At 48.5% G+C, this 21,995-nt stretch overlaps 1 protein-coding gene across 2 annotated transcripts; it reads right to left on the bottom strand.

The window, feature by feature from the left end:
• Positions 1-253: 253 nt before the first annotated feature.
• Positions 254-21,993, bottom strand: vps53 (VPS53 subunit of GARP complex). Of its 2 annotated transcripts, XM_029000926.1 has the most exons (22): positions 21,841-21,993; positions 21,124-21,204; positions 18,389-18,438; positions 18,245-18,311; positions 14,559-14,645; positions 14,132-14,247; positions 13,146-13,265; positions 11,258-11,336; positions 10,438-10,581; positions 10,216-10,358; positions 9,439-9,580; positions 9,264-9,359; positions 8,790-8,884; positions 8,072-8,314; positions 6,990-7,137; positions 6,188-6,270; positions 5,936-6,014; positions 5,687-5,835; positions 5,514-5,583; positions 4,985-5,122; positions 1,625-1,729; positions 254-1,451 (listed from the first exon to the last, which is right to left on the bottom strand). In XM_029000926.1, exons 1-22 carry the CDS (start codon positions 21,922-21,924, stop codon positions 1,281-1,283), a joined length of 2,490 nt encoding a protein of 829 aa, XP_028856759.1. In that variant the 5' UTR covers positions 21,925-21,993; the 3' UTR covers positions 254-1,280. The 2 variants fall into 2 exon arrangements, 1 of the variants encoding a protein (XP_028856759.1); XR_003751694.1 differs by lacking the exon at positions 254-1,451 and having other exon boundaries at positions 1,624-1,729; positions 4,798-5,122.
• Between the last annotated feature and the right edge of the window lie 2 nt (positions 21,994-21,995).

The raw sequence follows: 21,995 nt of genomic DNA, 5'->3' as shown, positions 1-21,995 counted from the left end.
GAACGATTATTAATTAACAGCGCTAATTAAGGTTTCTAATGAAACGTTAATTAACACTTCTTTAAACGCACGGATGACGGTACACGCACTGAACAATATTTATTGTTCCATTCAAAAGCACTTTTATTTCTGCGTGTTCGGTCGTTACATTTTTCTTTTGATTATTAATTAACAGCGTTAATTAACGTTCATAAAGAGAATCTCTCTCTTTCTCTGTGTCGCCTGGATTAAATGATGGTAGACGCAGCAGATATACCATGCATGTTGTATAATGTTTATTATGCACCATCATAATCCCCCCTGCACGATTACAAACAGCGTCTTATTAACAGAAGGCATGAATGTATACAGCCCAGACACAAAATATTCATTTTGTTAAATTCAATTAAATTAAAAAGCAGAAACTGAAGAGGGAAAAAAAGATCCCACATGAGCAACAGATCAAATTGTCTGACATGTTAGTGTTTTATTAGAATTACCGTTGTTTCCTTCATTTTAGATATGGGGTCAGAGGTTAGTTATCACAGATAAAAAACAGGCTTGTGATAATAACTGTGACATCATCATTATCACATAAATGCAAAAATGACTTATTTTAAGGGTCAGGTTTTATGTGAAATGTCCCAAAGAAACATTGCGGGTTATGTTCTGCACAAGTGATGGGGGGGTTTTTGTTGTGACACGAGATGTGGCCTCCACCTTTTTACGGAATGACAGTAATAAACAGAGGTAAAGTACAGTACGCAGCACATTCCGGGTTCCAGGCTCCTCCTCTCCAGGTTCTTTCCCACCTCCGCTCCACATCCTGGGTCGGGTCGAGATTCACACGGTGAAGCAGCAGAGAAGGGAGTTCAATAAATCACCGCGTTAAATCAATACTGGCAAGCGGTCAAGGTTCAAAGAAAAAGAGAAACAACCTGGGCCTCAGAAATGGCCCTGGAGCAGCCTGCGTGTGAGCGTGTGTGATTGGGGGGGGGGGACAGGAAATCCCGCGTTCCTCTGCTGACGAACGCCTGCGGGCCTGGGTGTAGCAGGGCTGGAGGCGGGACGAGACGCGTCTATCATCACATGACTCAGAGTGATGCGGTCAAGCCCCTGAAACCAGACAGCGGCAGGTTTTCTCGACTCATTATTTTTTTTTTTTTTTTTTTTTTACATTGTGAGCTGGGAGGAGGGAGGCGGAGCTGAAATGACGGAAGCTGCGCGTTGGCCTACAGTCGCGGCTGCTGCCGGGCATGCTGGGTAGCGGTGTGCCGGTGTGCGGACCCCCAGGGAGGGCATCACAGTCTCTTTTTGATTAGCTTCTCCAGTTTTCGGATTCGGGACGACTCCTGCTCCGGGGTGGGCGCGTTGAAGGACAGGGCGGGGCCGCCGTCGGCCCCTGACGGGGGTGCTGGCAGCCTCTGCCTGAAGAGCTCGATCATGCTGCTCTGCTCGCTCCTCTTCAGGCCCTGCGGAGAGACACCAGGGGTTGAAACGGAGAGGCAGAGGGACGGGAGGGGAAACCTGGCGTCGGTGCTAAATCCAGCTGACTAATGAATAATTATCCAAAACATGCAGCAAAAACATTTATCGCCGCAGAGAAATGCATGAGCCGCGGCAGGCCACAAGAATTCTGGCTCGCCTTCATATCCAAGATCTTCTGGAAAGTCTCTGGGTTCCCGTCGGCGAGGAGCTTGATGTAGTTATCGACGAAGACCACAGGCGGCTCGTGAGGAGCCATGACCACCTGCAGGGAGCAAACAAGACATCAGCGCGAGCAGCAGGGCCGCAACAACATGAACTAGCGCTGCACCGGGCTGCCTTCACCCTGGAAGCGGGGGGAGCATCAAAGCCACCAAGTCGTTCAGCGGCCAACTGGGTCTAGATGGTGCATCTTGGGTGGCTTGGATGTCACAACAGAGCTGGATCAGTGCGGTAATGAGCGTTGTTGGCAGGGCGGCCAGAGCAGACTTTCACACTCAACGTATATAGAACGACGAAGTGTAAACCCAAAACATTTTCCCATATTCCCCCAGGTCGAATATGTCTTAAATAAACAGACTGCTTGCTAATTATCTGTGTGCTGAAAAGTCCTTTCTGCTGGGGTGTAATTATTTCTGACGCCCAGAAGATCAATTTTAATGATGTTTTTATAAAGTTGGGAGGAGCCCGTCACACCCTACTTCCTTGTTATGGACAATTTAAACCCCCTCCTGTCAATAAGTTTTACTCCTCCCTTTCCTACACTTCTAGTACCCCTTGTACCCAGGGTATGTCAGCGGACACCACAAACGTGACCACGCCCACTACTAACACGTAATTTTTTTTTGCCGAACTAATGAATATGAAGATTGAACATACGCATGTATATATTTAGTCACATCTGCATGTGAAAGTGAAGTGTTTGTCAAAGTGAAGCACTGCAGCACAGCACACGTTGGACACATGAAATGTGTCCTCTGCTTTTAACCCATCACCCTTGGTGAGCAGTGGGCAGCCATGACAGGCGCCCAGGGAGGTGTGTGTGGGAACGGTGCTTTGCTCAGTGGCCCCTTGGTGGTTCGGGATTCGAAACGGCAATCTTCCTTACCTGCTAGGCCACTACTGCACTGAGCAGAATGAGCAGGAGGTCTGGGCTGAAAAGGACCAACAAATTCAGAAAATATTTATATATACAGTACGGGCCAAAAGTTTGGACACCTTCTCATTCAATGTGTTTTCTTTATTTTCATGACCATTTACGTTGGTAGATTCTCACTGAAGGCATCAAAACTATGAATGAACACATGTGGAGTTATGTACTTAACAAAAGTGGAGACCTGGCCTCCACAGTCACCGGACCTGAACCCAATCCAGATGGTTTGGGGTGAGCTGGACCAACAAGTGCTAAACACCTCTGGGAACTCCTTCAAGACTGTTGGAGAACCATTTCAGGTGACGACCTCTTGAAGCTCATTGAGAGAATTCCAAGAGTGTGTAAAGCAGTAATCAGAGCAAAGAAACTAGAATATAAAACATGTTTTTAGTTATTTCACCTTTTTTTGTTAAGTACGTAACCCCACGTGTGTTCATTCATAGTTTTGATGCCTTCAGTGAGAATCTACCAACGTAAATGGCCATGAAAATAAAGAAAACACATTGAAGAAGGTGGGTCCAAATTTTTGGCCTGTACTGTACATCTCCCCTTTGTATGTTTTTACAGGGCAATTGCTCCATGCTTCACTGAAGCAGAATTAGCCTCACCGGTAATTATTTTTGCTATAATGAGAGCAAATCCGCTGCAGTTAAATAAAAACGGGGTAAGCGATCCTGTAAAAATAGTTGTTGTTCCGAGGAGAATCTTATTGTTTGTGACGTTCTTATTTGAAAAAGAGCAGAACACATGGCTGACAGATACCCCAGAAAGGGGTGGGGGGGGTCTGGAATGACACCCCCAACGATTTTACCCACAACCCTCCACACACACACACTTCTCCCTTTTTCCCAGCATCTGATGGCTGCCCCCAGGATGCACAACAGGGGGGGAAAAGCAACATGTAGCACTCCGGATTGCCCGGAATTCTTAAGGCCCTTTTTCCATGTCGACGAAGTGATTTTACTTAGCAACCACCCTGGCAACAAGCCAAGGGAAAGCCTTGAGGGCCTCAAAAAAAAAAAAACTGCGGGTTCTGCCTGCCTTTCCATTCACTCTGCAGCTCGAGCTGCGACGGGAAGGGGGAGCATTCCAGGTCTCGGCGTGTGGAAAACGGCCACGTCGTACAGGTTGCACAGATGGCCTCTCCCAGGCTACGGCTTGCGTTGGACTAGGTTAACAGCGAGCGGGATCCTACCGAGGGGAAGAGAGGGAAGGGAGACCGGGGGGGGAATTGTTAACAGATCGTCCTCACCATCCCTCAGAAACTCGCTTTGTAGAGCCTTCACGGAGAAGGGGAGGGGCACCAATCTCCCCCGAGCGAACGGGCCTCGGTGACAGAGCTGCGGAGGTAGCGCCACCGAGGTCACTCCACGTCAGGACGGCCTGGCTAAACATGGAAGCAATTACCTGAGACGCACCTCATGGAATTTTAACCAGATCCTTCAGGTCAAGGTCCCAGAGGATCTGGTAATGCCAGGGGTCTCGCATTCTACATAAGACTTTGCAGTGCGTCCTGTGCAACACCACCGCATTCGCCAACTCGATCAAGCTACTTAACCAGCAAGCGAACTTTGAACTCCTTTCAGCAGCTGAAAGGTCAGCAGGCTCAGAGTGGAATACAATGGACGTTTATTGTCCATTCAGTGGAAGATTAGCTGTGTTTGCGTTTAACTTCGCTCTTACTGTCAGAACAATGAGCCCCACCCACACAACGAATGCTGGCTTGGAGTCGTGTCCTCCTTAAATAAGCGCCCAATCCAGCTGTAAGATCGGGCCGATAGCAACAAGTCACACTAGGTCCTCAAGTTTAGGTTTGCGGGGTGGGCGGGGCTAGATAACTGCCATCTTCTCCACAATCTAGGAACCGTGATTGGGCCCCACCCCAACATCACAGAGATGAAGGCTGACATTCCAGGGAGTTCCAGAGAGCAACAACAGGGCATCCCCGGGGAGTCTGATGGCTGGCTGGGGAGTCGGGGGGGTCAGACTAGAGGAGACGGGGGTCAGGGGGAGATGGGCAGGGCCGCCACCGTCGCTACACATTCCCCCCCGAAAAACACAGGACCGCCAGAGACCGTGTTCATTGTAAATCAGGGACCCATGTGTCAACCAGAGTGTGTGTGTGTCTGTGTGTGTGTGTGTGTGTGTGTGCGCGCAACCTCCAGGAAGTAAACACTAACTTGACAGGAATTCTGTTAGCAGCTGCGCTCCTCTCAGCTGCCAGGCCGCCCCACGCTACTTCCTGGATCCCTGTGAGGCTCATTAAAGCAGAGACACGCATTTCTACGAATACCTCGCGAGCAGCCAGGCAGCCGGGGCATTTAGAAGCACCGACAGGAAGGTTCGGGGCCGCAACATGCCGCTCACCTTGAGGATCATCTCCGCCCGGGTCATCCCCTTCACAACTATTTTCGTGTAGCTCGCCGGCGCTTTGCGGACCACCTGAGAGCCGATGGACGGCAGGTCCAAGAGCACGGTCTTCAGGGAGTGTGTGTCCAGCAGGAGCTGGAATAATACAGCAGCGGGGCTGTTAACACACGTCGGAACATCTGGCTACTGCCGCGGAGGTGATTGATGGCTGAGTTTAGGGCTGCACAAATAAGCAGTCACTGAACTCAACATATTGACTTTGCCATACCAAAACATGCCAAAAAGTTTCTCAAATCATACATAATGAATGGTGGATAATGACCATACTGAATAAATTCAATAAAATGCAACATCCCTTTAAGACCATGCTTCTCACTGAGAATACTGGCATTGTGGGATATGCTCTTTTCAGCATTTGGCGTCCATGTGGACTGCTTAAAGGGACGTGCACGCTAGTGTGCCTTATTTGAATATTAAAAACATTAAATTTAGCATGCTCTTGTCTAATGTAAAGGAGAACATGTACCTGCTCAGCACCAACCATACTAATGGGCTTACACCTGAACAGGTGATTGATGAACTTTGGTATGAAGGAGCTGCGGGGGGAAAAAAACAAATTCACATTTTTTAAAAATCAGAGCGTGTCTCCTAATACGCTTTCTGAAAACGTGCCGGGCTCAGGAGGGCGAAGGAACTCACTTTGTGAATTTGATGCAGAACTGCGTGAAGTACTTGCGGGTGGAGGCCAGGTTGTCCCGGATGACCGGCACGTTCTGTTTGATGTGCATTATGACGGAGGTGACGTAGGGACTCTGGTCCCCGACGTGCTCCACACTCTGCCATGGCATCTGCACAGACAAGGAAAGCCCTTCATTCAACTTCAGGGTGTTTAAAAGCTGAATTTTGAGAAACCATTTAATGATCTCGAGAGGTTTCTTCTGGACTGACTTTACTCATGGCCGTTAAAGCGGGGTCACAAGCAGAGTCCAAGTCCTGGACCAAGAGCTGGATGCTGTTGGAGATGACGCTGCCAAAGCAAGCATGAAATACAGCAGGAGAACGGAGTCAGCGGGGACTTTATAAATAAACACAAGTCAACAATACTGGGCCCAATGTGTGCGGGAATGCAATAAGGGGTCACCACCGGGGCCCAAAGGCGCCACACCTGACAGCTGTGTGATTTCAGGGAGGAATAGTTACGTGCTGAAGGTGTCCATCTCCCCGGTGAGATTGATCCGGTCCACCAGAGACTTGTCCACCTTCTCCTTTAGCTTCTCCTCCAGCTGCAGGGTGGAGAGAAACCAGACATTGGTCACAAACAGCACAGAGGACCGTTTCCAACGCCCTCAGCAGGGTGGTGGCAGCCGGTGTGTGTTCTTGTGAGTTTTTAGTGTGTGTCCACTTGTGTGTTTAAACTAGAACTAGAATATTGGGGGAGGAAAAACAAAAAAAGTTTTGTCTCTCTGTATGCCTGTCCAGTATATAGCAGAGATTACGAGACGATGTGGCTAGAGCATTTACAGTACACAGAACAGCAGCAAGTATATAAATAGAAAATATACCAATAAATATAAACCAAATAGTTCTGACAGGTCTGTTTAAGCAGGTGAGATTGGCCATGTGTCGTCACAAGATACAAGACTGCGCTGTACACATGCTGTAAAGTATTTTGCTTGAACGTTGTCATAAAACATAAATGGGAAAACTAGCCACAAGCACCTTTTGGCACCAACGATTTGTATGTGATTAGGTTTTCATTTAATAACTTAAATGATTATTGTGGATATTCATATCCCTTTGCCATTTGAAATATTTATGTGAATATCAATTACGCCCATCTGGTTCCCACTTATTAAGGAAGGAATAAAATGCTGCATTGCAATGTATGTATAATGATCCATTTAACATGTAGCATGCATATTATATGAATTATATTATACGAATGGCCAATAATGAGAATAATCTGTGAGAATGTGTGCAATTTCTGAGTGTATTCTGAGACCTGCTGCGTTGTGGCCAGGCAGTACTCTGCCGTGCTGAGGATGCTGCAGATGAGGCACAGCTCGTCCACCGTGAACTTGGCCACCTCCGAGCCCTCCTTCTCCTTTAGCAGACTGCTAATGGTCAGACCCCCGCTGTTGCTGCTCGTCCTGCGGCCCAAAAACACACGAGGGGCGCGCTCTGTTACCACGGCGACAGGAAAACCGGGAGACCTCCGGGAGGAAAGCCACAAGCCCAGCTGCTCGCAGAAAAGGGGCCCTTTTCAAAACCCAAAGACAATACGGCGCGAGAGCCACACAAGGAGAGCGCGGTGTGACTTTTCGCCTGTTGGCGGCCAGGACGCCGAATAGTTCCAGCGCGGCCACACAAAGAAGAAAGAGACCCTCCAGCCGCGCCTGTGTTCACACGGCTCCTCAGAGCATCAGATCGGCCTAAAATCCTGGTAATGGATGAACGGGACTTCATGACTTGTATCGAGTGCTGCACACTGCGGTCATCATCAGACCCAGCGTCTTTAGACGGTTGTTAACAAGCCAACAAATGCTCAGCGAGTGCTCGACACTTTCATGGCTGTTGAAAACCATCCCCGTTGTCTAACTTGAGGTGAAATGCTGCCATCACAGCAAAAGTTAATTGCTCTGAAGAGGCTAAAATATGAAGCATTTTGCTTTTTTTTTTACCTACATAACCTCCTGTGAGTAAATAAAAAGTGAAGTGATTGTCACTTGTGATACACAGCAGCACAGCGCACACAGTGAAATTTGTCCTCTGCATTTAACCCATCACCCTGAGTGAGCAGTGGGCAGCCATTACAGGCGCCCGGTGAGCAGTGTGTGGGGACGGTGCTTTGCTCAGCACCTTGGCAGATCGGGATTCGAACAGACAACCTTTTGATTACGGGGCCGCTTCCTTAACCGCTAGGCCACCACTGCCCTGGGAGTAGGTGTGGTGAAGCTTTTGAGTGGAAGTTCATAGTGCTTTTAAATGACTGTTGTATTTAAAATGAAGATTTAATAACCAACCGTTTAATCCAGAGCCGTTAAAGTTTTTTTTGTTTTGGGTGTATGCAGCTCCAGCACTCACTTGGGCAGGTTCCCCGAGAGGATCTTCCAGGCGTACTCGCGCAAGTACTTCTGGAAGATGGTGGTGAGGGCGATCATGGGCTCGCCCGTGCTGAGCTGGGAACACTGGACCATGCACTTCTTGTAGTACACAAACAGGTCGGCACAGCTGGGCAGCACCGCGCCCCCCTCGTCCGTGCTGGACTTCGGCGGCCCCTGCGTGCGGAAGTCGGCCACGAAGCGGTCGATCAGCTCGCCGAGGTTCCTGCCGGGGGGGGAGAGAAGAGCCCAAAAATCTCCAGTGAGCGTGTGATTTGCATGAAAGACGACTCATTGTTTTCCGCCCCTCGGCCTGCTCATGCCAGACAGGTCGGAAAAGGCGACGCTGAAAGGACACCATTGTCCACGAAAGGTCAGGCCGAGATGACCATGACGGGCCCGGGAGCTGCCCCCCTGCCGAGGACTCCCCTGCAGCGGTAGCAAAGGGACGACGGGTGGAGAAGGGTGGAGGAGTGTGGCGTGTGTGGTTACACAGCTAATGGGAACCATTTCTGGCCGAGCGGAGAGGCAGACAGAGAGAGGGACGGAACGTGCTGGAGACGGCAAAGGGGGGGGGGGTCAGGAAACATCCCCAACGCCACACGGCTGGATTCGTTCAAGACCTCCATCCCCCCCCCCACCTGGCCCGTCGGGATCTATTTAGACGCGCGTGGGTGCACGCAACAGCGGCTGTCACTCACTTGTCCTGGGACTCGATGTACACGTAGAGGTGTGGCTCGAAACACTTGGACACGATGCCGTGGAACGGGTTATCGGGGGCTTTGGGCTTCTTGGGCTGGGAACAGGAAAAGACTGATCTGTAAACTGGGATTTTGTTTTTTTTCAGGTTATACGAGAACATGGAAGGAAATGAATTGTTTGCAAACTAAGTAACGTCTGGTGTTACGGGTGCGAATTACTCAAGCGGAGGTGAACTTCTTCTTTGTTGAGAAACAAAGATGAACCAAGGTCCGGTTCATGGTCCATGCACCGTTTTATTCGGAATATTGTGAAAATGGCCATTCGTTTCGCAACATATACGTGTTCTCGTTTTCTGAGACACACCAGTTAATCTTAAATAAAATTATTGGAATGTAAGTAAAATGAAAAGCAGAATGTCGGGGGGGGACACAGACCACGCTGAGGCCAGGGGATGATTGTTATTCTTCTCCTACCCTGTCTAAATCTTCATCCTTCTCCGACACGGAGTCATCCCCCACCTCGTCTTCCAGAAAGGGATTTGTGGGTTCGAGGGGGGTGTCGAGCTTCTTCTGCAAAAGAGTGATGCACCATTCTCCTGATTTATGCAGGCACGACATTCGTGGGAATGCAGAGGGAAGGAAGCCTTACCCCCGGACCGTCGTTTAAGGTGCACCCGGAGAATCGCTTGGCCAGCAGGCCCTCGAAGTTGGTCGTCCTCTGGATGGCGAAGAGCAGCAGCTTGACCTCAATCTCCCTGGCACGGGTGCGCATGAGCTTCGCCAGTTCTGTCCTGAATAAAACACGAAACCACAGACACAGAGAACAGTCTGGTGAGAGGACGGGCCATGAGCCCCGGGTCAGCGCATCGAAATTCTCCATTTTCCCCGTTTACAACCGGCAGCCATTACGTCCGATCTTTCCATGCGGAGGAAAAACTGCTGATCGTGAGATAAGAGAACCCAGACCATCCCGGGGACGGGCCGTCCCACTCGAACCACAGCCTCCTCACTACCAGAGCCAGTTTCTAACCGGGTTCCAGTGCTGTATGACCTTTGAATGATGGTTGGTTGAATGAATGATGATGATGATGATGAATTCAGCCTAACAGAGGACCAGGGACAAAATTCTCTTATTCTAGAGTACATTCTGAGAACTACTGATAAGCTGAAACCCCTCCAGGCGAAGGTTAGGACAGGGCAACCAATCTGGAATTCCAGGAGCTCTCCGTGGAATTTTTATTCAACCAAAATGTAACATAGCATATTTACAGCAAGTCGCTGTGCCAGTTTTCAGTTCAGTCCACGAAAACCTCCACTGCTGGACAGGGTTTCATTCAATCACCATTCAATGTCCTTTCAATATGACTGAACAGGCACGGGTATGTTGGTACGTCGGAATGGTAGGTGGCAATGGTCTCTCCGGTACCTGGTGATGTGACAGAATTCCACAGCAATGCGCTCCGTCATGCACCACTCCTCCGGAAACATGCGTCCATACTTCTCCTCATAGTCCACCAGCTGTCGCTTTATCCAGGCGTAGCGCCGGTCGATCTTGTCCAGCCATGCCACCTTAAAGTAAGAGGAGTCAGATGGGATTTCAGCCATTTTAACCAAAAGACACTGCGTCACTGTAACTGTTGTCACTCACGTCCTGGTTCTCCTGAAACAGCACCAGGTACTCGGACAGGTGCTGCCTGATGAACTTCTTGATGATCTCCTGCTTGATGCGGGGGTCCAAAACGTTGGCCACCAGGCATGCGTCTCTGAGGACGATGCTGGGACCGCCGGTTCTCTGCAGCGTCAAGGCACATGAAGGCAGTAATCATTTATTTTGAATTTCTCCACATTCGATAACTAATCCTGAGCAGAGAAATGCAAACAATTTGGGAAGTCAGTCGTACGACTAACACATCAGAAGACAGATATTCATCCACATTTTCTTCTGCAGAAAATAATATTAATACACTTATTATGACAAAAATGATATTTTTGAAGTGATTTGTGAGATTGATATTAGTGTATATTAATTAATATTAACATTACTAATTTTAATATTAACCTAATTTCTAAATTAAAATGAATTGTTAAAGAATTCTACTGGTGACAACATTCAATTATTTAGTCATCATTTAATTGTGAAATGTTAAGTTTGAACCCAGTTTTGATCAGTCGATAAGAGTAACAGAGACCACAGTCTCCCACACCAAGATTTGATTTAATCAGTGAATGTGGTGCTGTGTCATTTGTTTAACACCTCGGTTTTGAAACTTAATGAAGCACTTTTTATTTGGGTTGGGATTAGGCACAGGGTAAAGGTCATGGTTACAGTTAATGTGTTACTGTTGGTGTTCAGTAATCCTATTAATCGTCCACCAGAACCTCCAAGGAACCTCCAGTGTTACATAGAAGATCCAGAGTCTCTGGTGAGTAAGAGAAGAGACGCGGTTATTAAGGAGCCCTCATCATACCTTGGTGCCTTGTGATGGAAAAGCCTCCTCGAAGTCTGCCAGTATCTGAGTGCCGAGCTCGCTCTGTGCGGCTTTCACTCTGTCCGCGGGGGAGTGGGGGGGGGGGGGGAGATAAAATGGACAAATGTTAACAAGAGGCCTCCTGCCCCCACGGAGGTGCAGTGTAACGGGGAGCATTTTTTTTTTTTTAAAGAGGCCAGATGCGAGCCTGACCTCCAGCTTCGAAGCCCCACAGCAGTGATGCAACATCCGTGACCAATCGAGCCCACACCTCGCGCCTTGTGGTAATATCAGCAGAGCGCTCGCTCACCAGATCAGGGATCCTGTCCATTCAGGATCAACGGTTTGACTCGGCCTGCACTTATGTAACCTCACGAGACGTCCAGTCGTCTGTTTTGGCAGTGTAGGGGAGCGGTGGCCCCCGGTGCGAGGGCATAGACCACCATGCCGCTTACAGTTCCATCGGAAAAGCTCATGGGCCGCAGATCGCACTCTCAATATCGGGTCAACTCGTTCAGATGTAAACGAGCTTTCGATGCTGCGGTTATTACAGGGCTTTTATCACCCTGACCTCAGTAAAAACCGGCCTGGAGTCTCAGAGTCATCAGAGGTAGTCCCAGGTCGTCCGGGCCACAGAAAATGCAGACCATTCGCTGTATTTCGGCCAGGATTCCATCCCCAGGACAGCGAGTGCCGCCAGAGTAAACACCGGCATGAGAATGGATGCCCCCCCAGCACCCCTGGCAGCCCAATACCAGCCAGAGCAGCTGACTGCGTGAGGATCCGTTCACCTTTCTTTCTTTTTCCCCCGTCCAAGGCTGCAACGTCCCATCAGACCCCCCACGCCCTGGCGCACAGGCAAAGTCGCATATCTGTGCCGGGTGGATCACAGGCTGGAACAAAGAAACGCCCTCCGATCCCACCACCACCCTCCTCTCTTCCATTTCTGGGAGAGAGCGGGTGGGGAAAAAAGCAGCAGCATTGTTGCACTGGGCAGGATCAGATAAGGAGAAGCGAGGTCGAGCTTGGCGGTCCAAAGGCGAGAAGTTATGCTCTAAAAACAGCATGAATCCCGGCTCTCGTCCCTCTCCCATCTCCGTTAAGCCAGTAAGCCTGCATGGAAAACCACTTTCCAGACAGATCTGCACCCAAAAACATATTTATAGGCTTTTCTATGGTAATTGTAGATCGGGCTGTTTGGGAATATTTGTGTGGAAAAGCGGGTCGGAGCGCATTTTCCTGTACAGGTCCGTCACCGGGCCGGCGTGCAAAAACAGAGAGACGCCCCCAACCCCAACAACCCCTGACCACCAGAGCAAACGCTGTTCCAGACAAACACGAGGCCGTTGGCACGATCCGGGGGACGGCTTCTTGTCAGCCTGTCCGCAGCTGAGTGGTTTCGCGGCCCAATCCAACAAAAACAGGTCGGTCGAGCGCCGAGTCACAGGGACCCATGGAATCTGACCGGCGCCCTCCAACGGCACACAAAAGGGCTCAGTCTCCGCGACGGGGGCGGCTGCTGGAGACAAAGGGGCCGCTCACTGCGAGCCCTGCACACCGGCGGGCCGGGCGAGGCCTGCCGAGCACATTTCCTACCCCGCCCGCATCCTCGGTAAACATAAACAGGAAATCTCCAAGCCCCTTTACGGCTGGAAGGGGGGGAAGCAACTGCACGATCAGCAGGATAAACACGGCGCCTTTCACATTAATTAATGCCATAGAGGCTTTCACAGAACGAGGGCAAGGGTCACGCTTGAGACCGCAGGACCAGCCATTTAACTTGTGGCTTTGTTTGGAATAAGAGACAAGAAGCTAACAGAAAGACTTGCTTGTGTGTGTGTGTGTGTGTGTGTGTGTGTGTGTTCCCAGCTGCTACAGATCTAGTTACCTCTCTGAGAGCTGCCGGATCTGGGGGATGCCCATGTACTTCTGAAAGTGTTCCAGAACGTTCACCACGCCCTGCAGCAGATTGGCCACCTCTCCGTACTGCCTCTTCCGCGTCATGGCCCTGCCAGTCGGGAAAAAGAACAAAATAAAAATAAATCTTCTTATTCCTTAGGTTTATTACAATCCTGATCTGTGTGTCATTTTTTTTTGCAGGTTTGTTAAGAAAACACATTTACGGCATTTACCAGACACCCTTATCCAGAGCGACTTACAATCAGTAGTTATAGGGACAGTCCCCCCCTGGAGCAACTTAGGGTTAAGTGTTTTGCTCAGGGACACAATGGTAGTAAGTGGGATTTGAACCTGGGTCTTCTGGTTCACAGGCGAGTGTGTTACTCACTAGGTTACTTCCAGCCACCCATATCGATATGTATATTTTTCTACTGAAGCACTGAGAAATTAAAAAAAGACCCAATTTAGTTAGCATGCATTCGGTTTAGTGTCACAGTGTTGTTCTCTGTCACCAATGTCATGGAGTCATGTGAGGTTAAATGTTTTGGTACATGGGAGTCCGTTCTTCTGTGAAAAAGCTTGGGGCAGTGGTGGCCTAGTGGTTAAGGAAGCGGCCCTGTTATCAGAAGGTTGCTGGTTCGAATCCCGATCTGCCAAGGTACCACTGAGGTGCCACAGAGCAAAGCACCGTCCCCACACACTGCTCCCTGGGTGCCGGTCATGGCTGCCCACTGCTCACTCAGGGTGATGGGTTAAATGCAGAGGACAAATTTCACTGTGTGCACTGTGTGCTGTGCTGCTGTGTATCACGTGTGACAATCACTTCACTTTCACTTTATATATGTTTAAATATAAACATATGGGACCCCAAAAAAAAAAAAAAAAAAAAAAAAAAACACAATTCTGACAAAACTCTGTTATAATAAGATGGTTTACTCAAAAAAAGGCAGAGGCTGCCTGACCCCTGGCACCTACTCTAGCGAGTCGACCCCCCCGGCCAGCATGTGCAGGTGGTTGAGGGTGGTGATGGAAGTGGTCAGGTGACGCTTGGCGTGGTCTAGCTGTTTGATGTCGCGGGTAATCTCCTTGACCTGAGGAAAAAAGGCCAAAGATGAAACAAGAAGGGGATAGTTTAAGGAATCACCCCAGGGCCCAACCTGGTGGGTCCCTGACTGGGTCCAGAGCCCGTGGCCTCCTCGCGACCCAGTCTGCACAGGCCCAGATGGGAAGGACATTACTTTGGAGCTTAAAAGGAGGAAAAAAAAAAAAAAAAAAAAACACAGGATCTCACAATTTCCTCCAGGCCTGAGCTCTGCTCGCCTAAATTAGAGGGACTTTTTGATCCGCGTCGCCTTTCAGCAACATCCCAGTCAGGGGCCACGCCTTCGACTTTCTCACCCACCATTTGCTCCGACTTCTCAGCCTTGTCTTTGATGTCCTTGATTTTGCCAAAAAGTTGCTGGATCGCTTTCTGCGCCTCCTCCAGAGCCTGGAAAACACAGAGAGACAGAAGCTGATCCGGGGACAGGTTTCTCGCCCGTCAACTCCTCCAAAAAGCAACGACAAAACACAAAATTAAGGCCCATCTGTCGAAGCGATTACTCTTCCGCCGTCTCGGATTTCTTATCAAAATAAAGGAAGAGGCGCGTTCTTTTTATCCCGGCGAGGCTCAGCAAGCCTTTCACAAGTCAGGTCAGGTCTGTTGTGAAAGCGGGATCCTAAAATAACTGGAGAGCAGGAAGTTTTGTGACTGCAGGTAGATGAAAATGAAGCTGCCTGGCATAAAGGATCAGGAAGGGGGGGGGGGGGGGGGGGGAGTTGTTCCTTTTGTTTGTTCAACACATTCCAGTGAGGAATTTTAAGCAGCGTTGCACAAGGGAAGCCCATCTGGGACACAGTTCCCTTCCTCATCCCCAACCAGCAAGGCCTCATGGGTAAATCTGAGCTCCAGTGGATGAAGAAACCAGCATGAGAGAAGCGGAGTGCAACATATGACATTAGCCGCCCCTTCAAAAAAAAAACAATGATGGATCCTGATGAAGTTTAAGGGCTATGGAGCCATTTTTTAAGGGAAAGCAGCTGTGTGGACGCCGTCTCCCCCTCGCTATCCCAGCGCTCCCTCACAGACGGGTGGAATGCTTACAGCCGGCACCAGCTGCCCCTGGAATGTACCACTTTTACAAGCCCCCTTAAAAATCGCAGGCGGAAACACACACACACACACACAGTGCTGACAGTGCTTTCCCAAGGAGCATCTAAAGACAAGCTCAAGGTCACACAGACGTCTCACACATCCAGGTTCAGTTGCATTTATGACCGCCGGGCCCCTTCGGGAAAGGGAAGTTTAGCAGTAATGGTGGGTGCATCTAATGGGGCTTCACAGTGGGTGTTCAGGTTAATTCACCGCTATCAAGCAGATGCAGGTACAGACACGTCACTGGAAATCAGGCGGCCAGTCTAATGTCTACTACTGATAGTCCATAATAGTACTTGGTACAGAAATTAAATGTTTGCGCTAGTCCACCCTTTTGAGTGTTTATTAGGTCAGATCGCCACATGTACAACAGATTAAAGGAAAATTGCAGCGTGTTGGCCAAACTTTATCTTGGAAAACACCTCCCACCTCCCACCGCCTGCACGAGTCCCTGGGCGGCTCCTTCAACAGCAGGCCGCTCCACCCACGCTGTCCTAAGGGGCGCTTCTGCAGAGCTCTCGTCCCTACAGCAGTCAGGCTCAGAGGTCACCATGGCCCGCAATATTATTTTTATTACTTTTAATATAATCTCGTCACACTGAGCCTTAGTTTTTATATTACTACACGTTTATATTGCGACTTCTGTTTTTCATTTGACACTTTTGGATTCTAATTTCTGTCAGCTGTAATATATATAAAATCATTAAATACATTATATTGTGTCTTTAAGTCTTGTGTATAAGATAAGACAAGAAAAAAAATTATTTTATCCTAAAAAAAACGTGCTCAATGCAATAAGAGGACATTAGAACAGAACATTAGTAAAAGACCCTAACAGAGTAATAAACAATAAATAATTTTTTGTACATATTTGACATTCTTTTATAGTGTGAACTTGATCAAATATGTGTGCCATCATAGTGGGATTTGACAGAAAGCCCCCCACCCACCAGGCATAAAGGACGGCCATCGTTCTGCTGCGGTGGGGGCGTGGCCCTTCTCTGCCACGCATGTGGACGCTATTTGCAGCAGTGCGGGGATGTTTTCCTCCCATGTTTGAAGTAGACCACAGCCTGAGACTGTACCATCTGAGAAACAGGATGCCCTCTTACCCAGAGTCCCGGGCCAAGATGAAAGGGGCGCGCGGGGGGGGGGGGGCAACCATCTGTACGTCTTTAAAGGCCTCGGCGTGCTGCATACAGTTCACATCGAGCCGCGGCGCTTTAATCGTTCGAGACTGAGAGCGGGATCCACCCGTCAGCAGGCAAAAAGCAAATCCTTTAATTGAGCCGGCCTCATTTCAACCGGACATTAAAAGCAAGAAAACACCAGGCCTGACTTATTCATTTCATTCCAAGATGGAAAAAAGTAAAGAAAACCACAAAAAAATAAATAAATAAATAAATAAATAAAATATGTGGAAACAGCAGAGAGGAGGAGCCGAAGAGATAGAAGCCGCGCAAAAAAAAAAAAAAAAAAAAACGGCCAACTTTCCGTCCAGGGTTCAGATTAAATATTTACGCTGCATTCTTTCGGGAGGTTTCTTCTTGCCGGCCCTAATAAGCAGCTCCAGATGCCAAAAACTACACGAGACGCCCTCATCCCGACCAGCGCCGCGGCTGCCGTAAAAAGCACGCCATCCATCTAGGGACGCAACGTGGGCACTTGGAACTTTGCAGATGGATTATGGGGGAAAGTGTACTTTTACTGACACAGAGGGGCCGCGGTGGAACGACCCCTCCCCGAGCGGCTTGCCGTAATCGGCACCAAATGTTTTGGCCGGTTGTTGTCTTTTCCCGCTCAATCGGTAACCAGGAAAAGGCGCCGCGGCCGTAAAGTGTTTCTTGGGGTGTCATTCCCAGCCCTCATTACTGCGGTTCCGTAATGAGGACCGAAGCAGCGCCTGTTGTGGGTTAGGGAAGTGGAACCGGAGCGGGGCGGGGCAGGGCGGGGCACGAATGAAATCTCTGATTGAGACGGAGCGGCGTGGCATTCGGTTTACTGCCAGAGGGCGATAAAAAGGGCCGGCGGAACGATGGAGACTGACATCAAAGCCGGCAGGAGCCATGTCAAGACACAAAGCGCACCAGAGCACACACACACACACACACACACACACACACACACACACACACACACACACGGCAACGCCGCCACAAATGCCCTCCCACAGACCCCCGAGACCCGGCTCCAGGCAGCCGATGCCTCGGTTCAGCCCCCCTCCCCCCAGACGAACACGAATTCAGACTAAACAGAGGAGCAGCCGTCCGACACCATCACGCCCGCCCATCTGATGTCTAGGTGGACCCGACCCGACCCGCCGGACGTTCCACCGAGGAAGGCGAGACCGCCGGCTGTCCCGTTTCCCCCAGCTACGTCTCACGTTTCCCGCGCGCAACCTGCACTGATTGGACGGCGGCTTCAGCCTCTCCGAGGAGCTGCGGGAAACTGAACTTCTGCGCCTCAACAGATTATTCCAGAAGAATTCCAGAGGAATTCCATTCCCGGGACGAGCAGTCCCTCCTGACTCATCCCCTCCGCCAAGACGAGATTGAGGGGTGGCAGAAGCGCCATGGGAGGTGGCGCAGGGACACGTCACTTCAGCCGCGGTCTGCAGACAGGGGCGTGTCCTGGGTGCTTTTCTCCCCCCGCCCGGGAGCCTGCGTGTCCTGTCCGTCACCAGGCCTGAACGTCCCATGCCCTGAGCCTGTGGAATCTGCCAGGACCTGGCTGTCTCGCGGTAACCTGCTACTCCCATTCATCTGGCAGCAGCGCCTGTCACACCGCTTCAAACCGTGTACACACACACACACACACACACACACACACACACACACACGGGGTCTTAAACACACCGACTCTATGAGGAATTGTGCTGAGTTTTGGTGACCCACCTGCCTGCCATCCTGGCCAACATTGGTCTGCCCTCGGACCACCGTCCTGATGTTGTCATCCAGACGACTGTAAACACACAATAACATCAACAAACAAACAAACAATCAAACACTCAATGTTGCTAGTCCTGAAAACCACTCTACCGTATTTTCAGACGAATCTTGTTCACGACGTCGTCGATGTTTGCAAGTGACTGTGGAAAAGGACGAAGGCAGGGTGGTTATTCGGCAGAAAGGTGCCAGCGGGACTTCGATTCAGGCTGCAGACGTCCGGTGCATCCTCCGGTGCATGCAACCGGGCAAAAAACGGTTACCAAAACAAAAAGCATTTTAGTAGGGGTGAACGAAACAGCGCGTGATCCCAGTGCTTACTGCCGAAGGTACACAGCGCATCCTAGTGGCCGCAACTGAACACTACAACGACCCCTAAAAAGCAGCAACTGGGCCTGAACGTTAAAATGATGGTATGCGTGCATGTGAATCGGCCAAATAACGACTGAAATAAGTGGATTGCAATGGTCTGTCCTGCCAGTGCGCACTCCATTACGCATATGCAGCGTGCAACTTAGTCCACGGCCTGAGGAGTCACGAGGAGTTCAGCAAAACATGCGCATACATACATTTATCTAACTTTTATCTTAATCACCTGAGGATTTTTTGGGGTGGTTTTTGCTAAATGGCAGCCATTATTGCTTAAAAACACGGCATGGGAAATAGAACAGGCTCGAGCAGTGTGAGAGAGTTTTGACATTACATTTCGGCGTCACAAAACGGCAGATTTTGCAAGATTTTGACGCAATCATAAAGTTGCAAAAAAACGCAGAGACTGTATATTGTATTACATGTAAAGAAAACAATATTTGATTCTGTGTTTCCCTTAGACATAACAGAGTAGCCTCAGTCTCTTCCCCACAGTTGCAGTGCAGAACATAATCGATTAAATCATAATGACGTTGCTTTTGACTAGTGCTGCACGATTAATCTAATCGCAATGTCAGTCTGTGCGATTACATGAACGCAAAAAGCTGTGATTTAAATGTGACGTGTTTGGTCACATGACTTTCGATTCGGTTCAATGGAGACCTCAGATTCGTGATTCGCATAGACATATGGGTACACGTACGTCAACGTCGCCGCCATATTGCGATAGGCTGTGCTGTGGCGTGAAGCATATACATGTCTATGGAGAGAAGTGCATAAAAATGCCTCACTATTGTGCTGCTTGGGGCTGTACAGACCGCTGTACGCTCCAAACCAGATCCCGGGGGATTACATTTCATAGGTAAGGCTGGACAATTGTTTTGAATATATTTGGCCATTATAAAATCTCGTTTTATAAGTCTTAACCTTAGCTAAGCTAGGCTAAGCTAGCGAAGCTATGCATTCCTGTGTTCAAGTCAGCCTCCAAACAAGGTTTTGGCTAAACGTAGTCATTAACTATTTAGACTGTTCTTAGCTGTTTAGTTAACTTTTTTCAAACTTTAAAGGCTTCCTAAAGGAATTCACCTCAGTTTACAAACGTTAACCTTAGCTAAGCTAGCAAAGCTATGCATCCCTGTGTTCAAGTCAGCCTCCAACTATAATACGGGATTTTATAATGGCCAAATATAATCAAAACAGTTGCTTAGCCTTACCAGGGTTTGTCGTTCGACAGTAATGTTTTTTAAAGTAAAGACTTTTTTGTGATTATTTAATTTTGTAGAATATTGTATTTTGAAAGCACTGGGCATTTCAAGTTGTTATAAGTAGTTTGTATGTTTCACTTTGAAATAAAACATTTCACTATTAGTCATTTGTATGCGACTTTTCATTGATATACAAGCAAGTGCCCTTTATCATATCGCTATCGCAATATTGATCTCAATAATTGCAATATGTATTTTTCCCCAAATCGTGCAGCCCTTCTTTTGACACTGATCTTCTGGCAGCCGCGTAAAAATTCTCGTTTAAAAAGTAGTGCCGGCAGTGACTGTGGCTGGCTGGTCGGAGTAGAGCGCTTCTCCGGGTAGGAGTTGGGCCTAGTCCACGCGGACGTTTGAAATGAACAGTGAGCCACTCAGTCCGTGCTCACCTGATGCCACGAACGCCGGAAACAATGGCCTTAACCGTCATCTCACTGATGAAACCCCAGGTATTGATATCGGTATTGGAACTAATTAAGTTGTGTTGTTACAGTCCTAATTAAGCAATTAAGCAAGAAATTTCCTTCAGGATAAATAAAGTTTTCTGATTCTGATTAATTATCATTGCTGAGTTGGCAGAATAACATTAACATTTACAGCATTTACCAGACGCCCTTATCCGGAGCGACTTACAATCAGTAGTTACAGGGACAGTCCCCCCTGGAGACTCTCAGGGTTAAGTGTCTTGCTCAGGGACACATTAATAAGTGGGATTTAAACCTGGATCTTCTGGTTCATAGGCGAGTGTGTTACCCACTAGGCTACTATTACTCAGAATAAACCGCAGTATTGTAATATTCTACAGGACATATTTCCATACATGGATTAATGTCTAATTAGTTATGTTATGTTAACAAAATTAAAGGTTGCCTGACGTAGTGGTCGCTTTGCTTAGTGGTCCCGTAACACAATATCATTACAAAATTCTGACTTTTTAATCAGTCCCACAGTAAGATTTCCTCAGGTGTCAGGTGAAGCTTTAAATGATAATGAGGAGGCGAGAGGCGGGATGAGGAGGAGAGCGGCCTATAGAAGTGAGGGGCAGAGGGGCGGGAAATTCTCTGGGTGGACAAAGCATGAGAAAGGGGAGGTAACCTTTCCTCTTATGACGACATAAGGGGACAAATTCCAGCCTCGGACCGCTCTCTGACCAAAGCAATAACAGCAATATTAAATACAGAAAACAATACGGCTTACCTGCTCAGTTGGGAACAGTGTATTAATGTACTCCACTGCATTAAAGTCAGCTCTGTCTAAAGGGTCTTGGCTCGGGAAAACCTTAAGAATAAATGAAACACATTACAACACACATCATCGATACATAAATAATAATTTCTTCAGTCTCTCTTGGTTTCAAAAAGTGGACAAGCTTATAGAAAACATGCCTGTTCCTCACTGGATGAACTGAAGGCCCACGCAGGTTAACATTAATGACGGCAAAGTTTAAAAGGTGGTGTTGTATTGTTATAGTTGCCTAATCAACAATTAATACTTTAAGGATTATGGATTATTTAACGATTTATATATTTTTGCCGTTTCACACCACAGAGCCCAGACTAAAAACACAGAACACAAACTAAATAATGAAATCATTTCGATCTCAAACATCCTTGATTCAATACATATTCCACTTATGTAAAGCCTTATTTTACACATTAACATTTTCATTTGTTAATACCACTACTTCTACTACTGCTTTTGCAATGAATAGTGCTCCTACGAACAGTGACGTACGTTTTGCATGTACAGGTGACAATAAAGTATATTGGGATGTAGGTAAAGAAATTATGTTTTTTAATAATTGTTTAACTCTAGGTAACGACCGCTCACGTTTCCAGCAGCGGATGATCATGATAAATTGGTGACATATCGCATTTCTCACGCTGACGGTGCGGAGCGGGACGCGGCGGTTACCTGCTCGATGGCCAGCTGCACCTCCGGCGACAGGTGCAGGACGGCCTCCAGATCCTCGGCGAATTCCAACTCCTCGTCCTCCATCGCCGATACAACAGGAGAATCCGCAGGATCGCGGAGCCTTCAGGTATTACGCTTCCTGGAAGAAAGGGATT

Source organism: Denticeps clupeoides, chromosome 13, assembly GCF_900700375.1.
Source record: "Denticeps clupeoides chromosome 13, fDenClu1.1, whole genome shotgun sequence".
Lineage (NCBI taxonomy): Eukaryota > Metazoa > Chordata > Actinopteri > Clupeiformes > Denticipitidae > Denticeps > Denticeps clupeoides.
This window is presented reverse-complemented; position numbering and strand designations above follow the sequence as displayed.

Coding starts and splice junctions, on each gene's coding strand:
- vps53 (XM_029000926.1), bottom strand. CDS start 21,924: ATGGAGGACGAGGAGTTGGAATTCGCCGAGGATCTGGAGGCCGTCCTG. Junction 14,646..18,244: donor TTGGCCAGGATGGCAGGCAG/GTGGGTCACCAA, acceptor TGTGTTTTCCAG/GCTCTGGAGGAGGCGCAGAA. Junction 9,581..10,215: donor GAATTCTGTCACATCACCAG/GTACCGGAGAGA, acceptor TGTTTTATTCAG/GACAGAACTGGCGAAGCTCA.